Below are 12,500 nucleotides of genomic sequence, written 5' to 3' on the forward strand. Positions count from 1 at the left end.
GGGGGAGATAGAAGAGGAGACAGAAGAGGAGACAGAGGAGGAGACAGAAGAGGAGACAGAAGAGGAGACAGAGGAGAGGAGGAGAGGAGACAGAAGAGGAGACAGGGAAGAGGAGGAGACAGAAGAGGGGACAGAAGAGGAGACAGCGGGGGAGATAGAAGAGGAGACAGAAGAGGAGACAGAGGAGAGGAGGAGACAGAAGAGGAGATAGAAGAGGAGACAGGGGAGGAGTCAAACCACAGAGGATGAGTCAAACCACAGAGGAGGAGTCAAACCACAGAGGAGGAGTCAAACCACAGAGGAGGAGACAGTGGAGGAGTCAAACCACAGAGGATGAGTTAAACCACAGAGCAGGAGTCAAACCACAGAGGAGGAGTCAAACCACAGAGGAAGAGTCAAACCACAGAGGAGGAGTCAAACCACAGAGGAGGAGACAGTGGAGGAGTCAAACCACAGAGGAGGAGACAGAGGAGGAGTCAAACCACAGAGGAGGAGTCAAACCACAGAGGAGGAGTCAAACCACAGAGGAGGAGACAGTGGAGGAGTCAAACCACAGAGGAGGAGACAGAGGAGGAGTCAAACCACAGAGGAGGAGTCAAACCACAGAGGAGAAAGAGGAGAAGTCAAACCACAGAGGAGGAGTCAAACCACAGAGGAAGAGTCAAACCACAGAGGAGGAGTCAAACCACAGAGGAGGAGACAGAGGAGGAGTCAAACCACAGAGGAGGAGTCAAACCACAGAGGAGGAGACAGAGGAGGAGTCAAACCACAGAGGAGGAGTCAAACCACAGAGGAGGAGTCAAACCACAGAGGAGGAGTCAAACCACAGAGGAAGAGTCAAACCACAGAGGAGGAGTCAAACCACAGAGGAGGAGTCAAACCACAGAGGAGGAGACAGAGGAGGAGTCAAACCACAGAGGAGGAGTCAAACCACAGAGGAGGAGTCAAACCACAGAGGAAGAGTCAAACCACAGAGGAGGAGTCAAACCACAGAGGAGGAGTCAAACCACAGAGGAGGAGACAGAGGAGGAGTCAAACCACAGAGGAGGAGTCAAACCACAGAGGAGGAGTCAAACCACAGAGGAAGTCAAACCACAGAGGAGGAGTCAAACCACAGAGGAGGAGTCAAACCACAGAGGAAGAGACAGTGGAGGAGTCAAACCACAGAGGAGGAGACAGAGGAGGAGTCAAACCACAGAGGAGGAGTCAAACCACAGAGGAGGAGAGAGAGGAGGAGTCAAACCACAGAGGAGGAGTCAAACCACAGAGGAAGAGTCAAACCACAGAGGAGGAGTCAAACCACAGAGGAGGAGACAGAGGAGGAGTCAAACCACAGAGGAGGAGTCAAACCACAGAGGAGGAGTCAAACCACAGAGGAGGAGTCAAACCACAGAGGAGGAGTCAAACCACAGAGGAGGAGTCAAACCACAGAGGAAGAGTCAAACCACAGAGGAGGAGTCAAACCACAGAGGAGGAGTCAAACCACAGAGGAGGAGACAGAGGAGGAGTCAAACCACAGAGGAGGAGTCAAACCACAGAGGAGGAGTCAAACCACAGAGGTAGAGTCAAACCACAGAGGAGGAGTCAAACCACAGAAGAGGAGTCAAACCACAGAGGAGGAGACAGAGGAGGAGTCAAACCACAGAGGAGGAGTCAAACCACAGAGGAAGAGTCAAACCACAGAGGAGGAGTCAAACCACAGAGGAGGAGTCAAACCACAGAGGAGGAGTCAAACCCAGGGTGTCAAAAACACGTTTGTAGCCAAATCCTAAATTTGACGTTCAGAGAAACGTGGATAAACGTCTAATTCTACAGTGAGACTGTGAGACCTAGTTGGTTTGTGTGTGTGTGTGTGTGTGTGTGTGTGTGTGTGTGTGTGTGTGTGTGTGTGTGTGTGTGTGTGTGTGTGTGTGTGTGTGTGTGTGTGTGTGTGTGTGTGTTGTCACGTCTCCCGGTTGAGTGGTCTGCAGTGAAAACTGTCCCGTCAAATGATAACAGATACAGCACGGCTTGAATAAATAATGCTCAATATCGCTCGGACGGTGTGTGTGTGTGTGTGTGTGTGTATGTGTACAGTTTGTGTGTGTGTGTCTATGAGAGTGTGTGTGTGTCTATGAGAGTGTGTGTGTGTGTGTGTGTCTATGAGAGTGTGTGTGTGTCTATGAGAGTGTGTGTGTGTCTATGAGAGTGTGTCTATGAGTGTGTGTGTGTGTGTGTGTGTGTGTGTGTGTGTGTGTGTGTGTGTGTGTGTGTGTGTGTGTTTCTATGAGAGTCTGTGTGTGTGTCTATGAGAGTCTGTGTGTGTGTATGTGTACAGTGTGTGTGTGTGTGTGTGTCTATGAGAGTGTGTGTGTGTGTATGTCTATGAGAGTGTGTGTGTGTGTGTGTCTATGAGAGTGTGTGTGTGTGTGTGTGTGTGTCTATGAGAGTGTGTGTGTGTGTGTATGTGTACAGTGTGTGTGTGTGTGTGTCTATTTGAGTGTGTGTGTATGTGTACAGTGTGTGTGTGTGTGTCTATGAGAGTGTGTCTATGAGTGTGTGTGTGTGTCTATGAGAGTGTGTGTGTGTGTGTCTATGAGAGTGTGTCTATGAGTGTGTGTGTGTGTCTATGAGAGTGTGTGTGTGTGTGTCTATGAGAGTGTGTGTGTGTGTGTCTATGAGAGTGTGTGTGTGTGTGTCTATGAGAGTGTGTGTGTGTGTCTATGAGAGTGTGTCTATGAGTGTGTGTGTGTGTGTGTCTATGAGAGTGTGTGTGAGTGTGTCTATGAGTGTGTGTGTGTGTCTATGAGTGTGTGTGTGTGCACTGCTACAGCTGTCAAGATAAATAAACTGACATCTTCTAGACAACTCAATTAACCAACTCTGCAGCGTTGCAGACAAGAGACACACACACACACACACACGCATGCACACACGCATGCACGCACGCACGCACGCACGCACGCACGCACACACACACACACACACACACACACACACACACACACACACACACACTGCACACACACCAACAAGATCGCATAGTCTTACTGCAGACTGAGACGTTTATACAAGTTGCTGAAAACAAGTGTTTTTGACATTCTTGCCAAATGTATGACCATATTAGAGAGACATATTTCCCTCAGATTACACAGAGATTACACCTCCCATATCTACTGGGTGAAATACCACAGTGTGACATCACAGCAGCAATATGTGTGACCTGTTGCCACGAGAAAAGGGCAACCAGTGAAGAACAAACACCATTGTAAATACAACCCAAATTTATGTTTATTTATTTTCCCTTTTTGTACTTTAACTATTTGCACATTAATGACATCTTTATTCTATTGGAACTGTTATTGTTGATTATGATTATTATGATTATGATGATGATGATTATTATTATTATTATGATTATTATTATTATTGTTATTATTATTGTTATTATGATTATTATTATATTATGATTATTATTCTAAGAAGGTCGACGACATCCGATCCTCGTTTGCTAAGTCAAACGGCACCGCTGGTTTTGCTCACACTGCCCTACCCTGTGCTCTGACCTCTTTCTCCCCTCTCTCTCCAGATGAAATCTCGCGTCTTGTGACGGCCGGCCGCCCAACAACCTGCCCGCTTGACCCTATCCCCTCCTCTCTTCTCCAGACCATTTCCGGAGACTTTCTCCCTTACCTCACCTCGCTCATCAACTCATCCCTGACCGCTGGCTACGTCCCTTCCGTCTTCAAGAGAGCGAGAGTTGCACCCCTTCTGAAAAAACCTACACTCGATCCCTCCGATGTCAACAACTACAGACCAGTATCCCTTCTTTCTTTTCTCTCCAAAACTCTTGAACGTGCCGTCCTTGGCCAGCTCTCCCGCTATCTCTCTCTGAATGACCTTCTTGATCCAAATCAGTCAGGTTTCAAGACTAGTCATTCAACTGAGACTGCTCTTCTCTGTATCACAGAGGCGCTCCACACTGCTAAAGCTAACTCTCTCTCCTCTGCTCTCATCCTTCTAGACCTATCGGCTGCCTTCGATACTGTGTATCATCAGATCCTCCTCTCCAAATCAAATCAAATCAAATCAAATCAAATCAAATCAAATCAAATCAAATCAAATTTATTTATATAGCCCTTCGTACGTCAGCTGATATCTCAAAGTGCTGTACAGAAACCCAGCCTAAAACCCCAAACAGCAAACAATGCAGGTGTAAAAGCACCCTCCACCCTCTCCGAGTTGGGCATCTCCGGCGCGGCCCACGCTTGGATTGCGTCCTACCTGACAGGTCCTTCCGGAGACACCTGAAACCCCACCTCTTTAAGGAATACCTAGGATAGGATAAGTAATCCTTCTCAACCCCCCCCCCCTTTAAGATTTAGATGCACTATTGTAAAGTGACTGTTCCACTGGATGTTATAAGGTGAATGCACCAATTTGTAAGTCGCTCTGGATAAGAGCGTCTGCTAAATGACTTAAATGTAATGTAAATGTAATTATGATGATGATTATTATTATGATGATTATTATTATGATTATTATTATTATTATGATTATGATTATTATGATGATGATTATTATTATTTATTATTATTATTATTATTATTATGATTATTATTTCACATTCTTACCCCCTCCCTCCCTTCCTCCAACCCCTATTCTTACCCCCTCCCTCCCTTTCTCCAACCCCCATTCTGACCCCCTCCCTCCCTTCCCTCTCATCTGTCAAAAAAAAAAACTACACTCGATCCCTCCGATGTCAACAACTACAGACCAGTATCCCTTCTTTCTTTTCTCTCCAAAACTCTTGAACGTGCCGTCCTTGGCCAGCTCTCCCGCTATCTCTCTCAGAATGACCTTCTTGATCCAAATCAGTCAGGTTTCAAGACTAGTCATTCAACTGAGACTGCTCTTCTCTGTATCACGGAGGCGCTCCGCACTGCTAAAGCTAACTCTCTCTCCTCTGCTCTCATCCTTCTAGACCTATCGGCTGCCTTCGATACTGTGAACCATCAGATCCTCCTCTCCACCCTCTCCGAGTTGGGCATCTCCGGCGCGGCCCACGCTTGGATTGCGTCCTACCTGACAGGTCGCTCCTACCAGGTGGCGTGGCGAGAATCTGTCTCCTCACCACGCGCTCTCACCACTGGTGTCCCCCAGGGCTCTGTTCTAGGCCCTCTCCTATTCTCGCTATACACCAAGTCACTTGGCTCTGTCATAACCTCACATGGTCTCTCCTATCATTGCTATGCAGACGACACACAATTAATCTTCTCCTTTCCCCCTTCTGATGACCAGGTGGCGAATCGCATCTCTGCATGTCTGGCAGACATATCAGTGTGGATGACGGATCACCACCTCAAGCTGAACCTCGGCAAGACGGAGCTGCTCTTCCTCCCGGGGAAGGACTGCCCGTTCCATGATCTCGCCATCACGGTTGACAACTCCATTGTGTCCTCCTCCCAGAGCGCTAAGAACCTTGGCGTGATCCTGGACAACACCCTGTCGTTCTCAACTAACATCAAGGCGGTGGCCCGTTCCTGTAGGTTCATGCTCTACAACATCCGCAGAGTACGACCCTGCCTCACACAGGAAGCGGCGCAGGTCCTAATCCAGGCACTTGTCATCTCCCGTCTGGATTACTGCAACTCGCTGTTGGCTGGGCTCCATGCCTGTGCCATTAAACCCCTACAACTCATCCAGAACGCCGCAGCCCGTCTGGTGTTCAACCTTCCCAAGTTCTCTCACGTCACCCCGCTCCTCCACTCTCTCCACTGGCTTCCAGTTGAAGCTCGCATCCGCTACAAGACCATGGTGCTTGCCTACGGAGCTGTGAGGGGAACGGCACCTCAGTACCTCCAGGCTCTGATCAGGCCCTACACCCAAACAAGGGCACTGCGTTCATCCACCTCTGGCCTGCCCGCCTCCCTACCACTGAGGAAGTACAGTTCCCGCTCAGCCCAGTCAAAACTGTTCGCTGCTCTGGCCCCCCAATGGTGGAACAAACTCCCTCACGACGCCAGGACAGCGGAGTCAATCACCACCTTCCGGAGACACCTGAAACCCCACCTCTTTAAGGAATACCTAGGATAGGATAAGTAATCCTTCTCAACCCCCCCCTTTAAGATTTAGATGCACTATTGTAAAGTGACTGTTCCACTGGATGTCATAAGGTGAATGCACCAATTTGTAAGTCGCTCTGGATAAGAGTGTCTGCTAAATGACTTAAATGTAAATGTATGTCAGTTACACTGTAAATGATTGTGTAAACATCTCTCTATGCCATTCCTCATTACACATTTTTGCCTCCCCTCTCCTCCCTCTTGCCTTCACCCTCTCCTCCCTCTCCCCTGCTGCCTCCCCTCTCCTCCCTCTCCCCTTCACCCTCTCCTCCCTCCTCCCTCTCCCCTTCTGCCTCCTCCCTCCTCCCTCTCCCCTTCACCCTCTCCCCTCTCCTCCCTCTCCTCCTTCCTCCTAGGCTGTATCACACCAGGCTGTGACTGGGAGTCCCATAGGGCGACGCACAATTGGCCCAGTGTTTGGCCTGGGGGTAGGGCCATCATTGTAAATAAGAATTAGTTCTAAACTGACTTGCCCAGTAAATGGTTAAATAAAGGTTAAATAAAGGTTAAATAATGGTTAAATAAAGGTTAAACACCCATACTACCCTCTTCACCCTCACAACAAGAAGTCATTTCCCTAGAAAGACTGACTGGAGAAATTATAACACAGTATCAACATGCTGTTGCACAGCGTACGGGGTGAAAACCAGGACCACTGAACGACTGAACGAACCAACAAAACAAAATAATTAATGAATAAATAAAAGGAAACAAACGGACAAATTAATGAATGTGGTTTTCAATGACTTATAGACAGGCAGACTGCAGTAGGACCCAGCTGATAGACAGGCAGACTGCAGTAGGACCCAGCTGATAGACAGGCAGACTGCAGTAGGACCCAGCTGATAGACAGGCAGACTGCATAATGACTGATAGACAGGCAGACTGCAGTAGGACCCAGCTGATAGACAGGCAGACTGCAGTAGGACCCAGCTGATAGACAGGCAGACTGCAGTAGGACCCAGCTGATAGACAGGCAGACTGCAGTAGGAAAGATCTGATAGACAGGCAGACTGCAGTAGGACCCAGCTGATAGACAGGCAGACTGCAGTAGGACCCAGCTGATAGACAGGCAGACTGCAGTAGGATCCAGCTGATAGACAGGCAGACTGCATAATGACTGATAGACAGGCAGACTGCATAATGACTGATAGACAGGCAGACTGCAGTAGGACCCAGCTGATAGACAGGCAGGCTGCAGTAGGACCCAGCTGATAGACAGGCAGACTGCATAATGACTGATAGACAGGCAGACTGCAGTAGGACCCAGCTGATAGACAGGCAGACTGCAGTAGGACCCAGCTGATAGACAGGCAGACTGCAGTAGGACCCAGCTGATAGACAGGCAGACTGCAGTAGGACCCAGCTGATAGACAGGCAGACTGCAGTAGGACCCAGCTGATAGACAGGCAGACTGCAGTAGGACCCAGCTGATAGACAGGCAGACTGCAGTAGGACCCAGCTGATAGACAGGCAGACTGCAGTAGGACCCAGCTGATAGACAGGCAGACTGCAGTAGGACCCAGCTGATAGACACGCAGACTGCAGTAGGACCCAGCTGATAGACAGGCAGACTGCAGTAGGACCCAGCTGATAGACAGGCAGACTGCAGTAGGACCCAGCTGATAGACAGGCAGACTAAGGTTGTAGCTTTCATCTGTTGGTGATGCGATTTGGATTTCAATCGATCAATCGGTTAGTCAGTCGGTAAATGAATAAATCATCATCTTAGCTATTGATCAATCGGTTAGTCAGTCGGTAAATGAATAAATCATCATCTTAGCTATTGATCAATCGGTTAGTCAGTCAGTAAATCTTAGCTATTGATCAATCGGTTAGTCAGTCGGTAAATCTTAGCTATTGATCAATCGGACTAATCGAGTGGACGGGCTCTATCCAATACAGACATTTTAGAATGGGCTCTGTTTGGTATATAGAGGCGGTCTCCATACTGATTGACAGGGCCGTGGGCCAATCACATACCAGTGTCGAGTTTGGTTCCTTTGGTGCAGGCCACCATGGCTCCCATGCTGGGCTGTGACGTCATCCCTGCCATGGAGTCCACCTTCGACAACATATTAATAGTTAGTGTGTGTGTGCGTGTGTGTGTGTGCCTGTGCGTGCGTGTGCGTGCCTGTGTGCGTGCGTGTGTGCGTGTGTGCGCGTGTGTGTGCGTTACCCACCGCGACATCCACTACGTCGGCCCCGGCCTCAGCGCAGGCCAGCATAGCGGCTACTCCAGCCCCTGCTGTGTCGTGTGTGTGGACGTGGATGGGAACGTCAGGATAACGATCACGCAGAGCACTGATCAGGATACGACTGGACTCCGGCTTCAACAGCCCGGCCATGTCCTGGAGAGGACAGATGGAGGGATGAAGAGGTAGAGAGAGAGAGAAAGGGAAGGAGAGAAGTAGATGGAGGGATGAAGAGGTAGATAGAGAGAAAGAGAAGGAGAGAAGTAGATGGAGGGATGAAGAGGTAGAGAGAGAGAAAGAGAAGGAGAGAAGTAGATGGAGGGATGAAGAGGTAGAGAGAGAGAAAGAGAAGGAGAGAAGTAGATGGAGGGATGAAGAGGTAGAGAGAGAGAAAGAGAAGGGGAGAATTAGATGAATAGAGAGTTAGATTGAAGGGCAGTGGTCGTTTCTCTGTTAGAGCTGTTTCTGCTATGTCTAGTAACTGTCTGGTAACTGTCCGGTAACTGTCTAGTAACTGTCTAGTAACTGTCTGGTAACTGTCTAGTAACTGTCCGGTAACTGTCTAGTAACTGTCTAGTAACTGTCTGGTAAATGTCAGGTGACTGTCAGGTAACTGTCAGGTAACTGTCTAGTAACTGTCAGGTAACTGTCAGGTAACTGTCTAGTAACTGTCAGGTAACTGTCTAGTAACTATCTAGTAACTCTCTAGTAACTGTCCGGTAACTGTCTAGTAACTGTCAGGTAACTGTCTAGTAACTGTCAGGTAACTGTCTAGTAACTGTCTGGTAACTGTCTAGTAACTGTCTAGTAACTGTCTAGTAACTGTCAGGTAACTGTCAAGTAACTGTCAGGTAACTGTCTAGTAACTGTCTGGTAACTGTCAGGTAACTGTCAAGTAACTGTCTAGTAACTGTCTAGTAACTGTCTAGTAACTGTCAGGTAACTGTTAAGTAACTGTCAGGTAACTGTCTAGTAACTGTCTAGTAACTGTCAGGTAACTGTCAGGTAACTGTCTAGTAACTGTCTAGTAACTGTCAGGTAACTGTCAGGTAACTGTCAGGTAACTCTCTAGTAACTGTCAAGTAACTGTCTAGTAACTGTCTAGTAACTGTCAAGTAACTGTCAGGTAACTGTCAGGTAACTGTCAGGTAACTGTCTAGTAACTGTCAGGTAACTGTCAGGTAACTGTCTAGTAACTGTCAAGTAACTGTCTAGTAACTGTCAGTAACTGTCTAGTAACTGTCAGGTAACTGTTAAGTAACTGTCAGGTAACTGTCTAGTAACTGTCAGGTAACTGTCAGTAACTGTCTAGTAACTGTCTGGTAACTGTAACTGTCTAGTAACTGTCAGGTAACTGTCAGGTAACTGTCAGGTAACTCTCTAGTAACTGTCAAGTAACTGTCTAGTAACTGTCTAGTAACTGTCAAGTAACTGTCAGGTAACTGCCAGGTAACTGTCAGGTAACTGTCTAGTAACTGTCAGGTAACTGTCAGGTAACTGTCTAGTAACTGTCAGGTAACTGTCTAGTAACTATCTAGTAACTCTCTAGTAACTGTCCGGTAACTGTCTAGTAACTGTCAGGTAACTGTCTAGTAACTGTCAGGTAACTGTCTAGTAACTGTCAGGTAACTGTCAGGTAACTGTCAGGTAACTGTCTGGTAAATGTCAGGTAACTCTCTAGTAACTGTCTAGTAACTGTCTGGTAACTGTCAAGTAACTGTCAGGTAACTGTCAAGTGACTGTCATGTAACTGTCTAGTAACTGTCTAGTAACTATCTAGTAACTCTCTAGTAACTGTCCGGTAACTGTCTAGTAACTGTCTGGTAACTGTCAGATAACTGTCTAGTAACTGTCTAGTAACTGTCAGGTAACTCTCTAGTAACTGTCCGGTAACTGTCTAGTAACTGTCTAGTAACTGTCAGGTAACTGTCAAGTAACTGTCTAGTAACTGTCAAGTAACTGTCAGGTAACTGTCAGGTAACTGTCAGGTAACAGTCAGGTAACATTCAGGTAACTCTCTAGTAACTGTCTAGTAACTGTCTAGTAACTGTCAGGTAACTGTCAGGTAACAGTCAGGTAACATTCAGGTAACTCTCTAGTAACTGTCTAGTAACTGTCTAGTAACTGTCAGGTAACTGTCAGGTAACAGTCAGGTAACATTCAGGTAACTCTCTAGTAACTGTCTAGTAACTGTCTAGTAACTGCCAGGTAACTGTCAGGTAACAGTCAGGTAACATTCAGGTAACTGTCTAGTAACTGTCTGGTAACTGTCAGGTAACTCTCTAGTAACTGTCTAGTAACTGTCAGGTAACTGTCAGGTAACAGTCAGGTAACATTCAGGTAACTGTCTAGTAACTGTCTGGTAACTGTCAGGTAACAGTCAGGTAACATTCAGGTAACTGTCTAGTAACTGTCTGGTAACTGTCAGGTAACAGTCAGGTAACATTCAGGTAACTGTCTGGTAACTGTCTGGTAACTGTCTGGTAACTGTCAAATAGCTGACTGAAAAACTGTCTGATTTGAAATCAAGGTAAGGGCAGTCAGATCTGGAGAGAACCAAGGGCTATATCTGTTCCTGGTGGTAAATTTCTTGAATGGGGCATGTTTATTTCAGATGGTGAGGAAGGCATTTAAAAATAATAACCAGGCATCCTCTACTGACAGGGTGAGATCAATATCCTTCCAGGATACCCCGGCCAGGTCGATTAGAAAGGCCTGCTGGAAGTGTTTCAGGGAGCTTTTGACAGTGATGAGTGGTGGTCGTTTGACCGATTACAGATGCAGGCAGTGAGCCAGTGATCGCTGAGATCTTGGTTGAAGACAGCAGAGGTGTATTTAGGGGGAAGTTGGTTAGGATGATATCTATGAGGGTGCCCGTGTTTAAGGCTTTGGGGGGGGGGGTGCCTGGTAGGTTCATTGATAATTTGTGTGAGATTGATGGCATCAAGCTTAGATTGTAGGATGGCTGGGGTGTTAAGCATGTTCCAGTTTAGGTCGCCTAGCAGCATGCACTCTGAAGATAGATGGGGGGCAATCAGTTCACATATGGTGTCCAGAGCACAGCTGGGGGCAGAAGGTGGCAACCGTGAGAGACTTGTTTTTAGAGATGTGGATTTTTAAAAGTAGAAGTTCAAATTGTTTGGGTACAGACCTGGATAGTAGGACAGAACTCTGCAGGCTATCTTTACAGTAGATTCCAAACCGCCCCCTTTCTATCTTGTCTGAAAATGTTGTAGTTAGGGATGGAGATTTCAGAATTTTTGTTGGTCTTCCTAAGCCAGGATTCAGACACAGCTAGAACATCCAGGTTTGCAGAGTGTGCTAAAGCAGTGAATAAAACAAACTTATGGAGGAGGCTTCTCATGTTAACATGCATGAAACCAAGGCTATTACGGTTACAGAAGTCATCAAATGAGAGCGCCTGGGGAATAGGAGTGGAGCTAGGCACTGCAGGGCCTGGATTCACCTCTACATCGCCAGAGGAACAGAGGGGGAGTAGGATAAGGGTACGGCTAAAAGCTATGAGAATTGGTCGTCTAGTACGTCCGGAACAGAGAGTAAAAGGAGTTTTCTGGGGGCGATAAAATAGCTTCAAGGTATAATGTACAGACAAAGGTATGGTAGGATGTGAATACAGTGGAGGTAAACCTAGGTATTGAGTGATGAAGAGAGAGATATTATCTCTAGAAACATCATTGAAACCAGGTGATGTCATTGCATGTGTGGGTGGTGGAACTAATAGGTTGGATAAGGTATAGTGAGCAGGACTAGAGGCTCTACAGTGGAATAAGCCAATAAACACTAACCAGAACAGCAATGGACAAGACATATTGACATTAAGGAGAGGCATGCTTAGTCGAGTGATCATAAGGGTCCAGTGAGTAGTGACGTTGGTTGGGGGTCACTGCGATTTAGACAGCTAGCCAGGCCATCGGTAGCATGCTAGCATAGGATGGAGGTCTGTTATTAGCCACCTCGTGCGTTTCCGTCGGTAGATTAGTGGGGTTCCGTGTGGTAGAAGGCAAAATAGATATAGTTATAGATATAGTTATAGATATAGTTATAGATATAGATATAGATATAGTTATAGATATAGATATAGTTATAGATATAGATATAGATATAGTTATAGATATAGATATAGATATAGTTATAGATATAGATATAGTTATAGATATAGATATAGATATAGTTATAGATA

At 46.7% G+C, this 12,500-nt stretch overlaps 1 protein-coding gene across 3 annotated transcripts in view; it reads right to left on the reverse strand.

Annotated features, from left to right (window-relative positions):
* The window catches only part of LOC124008783 (pyruvate carboxylase, mitochondrial-like), a 587,218-nt gene that overhangs the window by 57,336 nt on the left and 517,382 nt on the right, over positions 1–12,500 (reverse strand). For all 3 annotated transcript variants that reach the window (XM_046320329.1, XM_046320328.1, XM_046320330.1), the window contains exons 21-22: positions 8,288–8,455; positions 8,088–8,169 (exon numbers count right to left, since the gene is read on the reverse strand). In XM_046320329.1, coding sequence (XP_046176285.1) covers positions 8,088–8,169; positions 8,288–8,455 — 250 coding nt within the window. The remainder of the gene's footprint in view (positions 1–8,087; positions 8,170–8,287; positions 8,456–12,500) is intronic.

Source organism: Oncorhynchus gorbuscha, linkage group LG21, assembly GCF_021184085.1.
Source record: "Oncorhynchus gorbuscha isolate QuinsamMale2020 ecotype Even-year linkage group LG21, OgorEven_v1.0, whole genome shotgun sequence".
Lineage (NCBI taxonomy): Eukaryota > Metazoa > Chordata > Actinopteri > Salmoniformes > Salmonidae > Oncorhynchus > Oncorhynchus gorbuscha.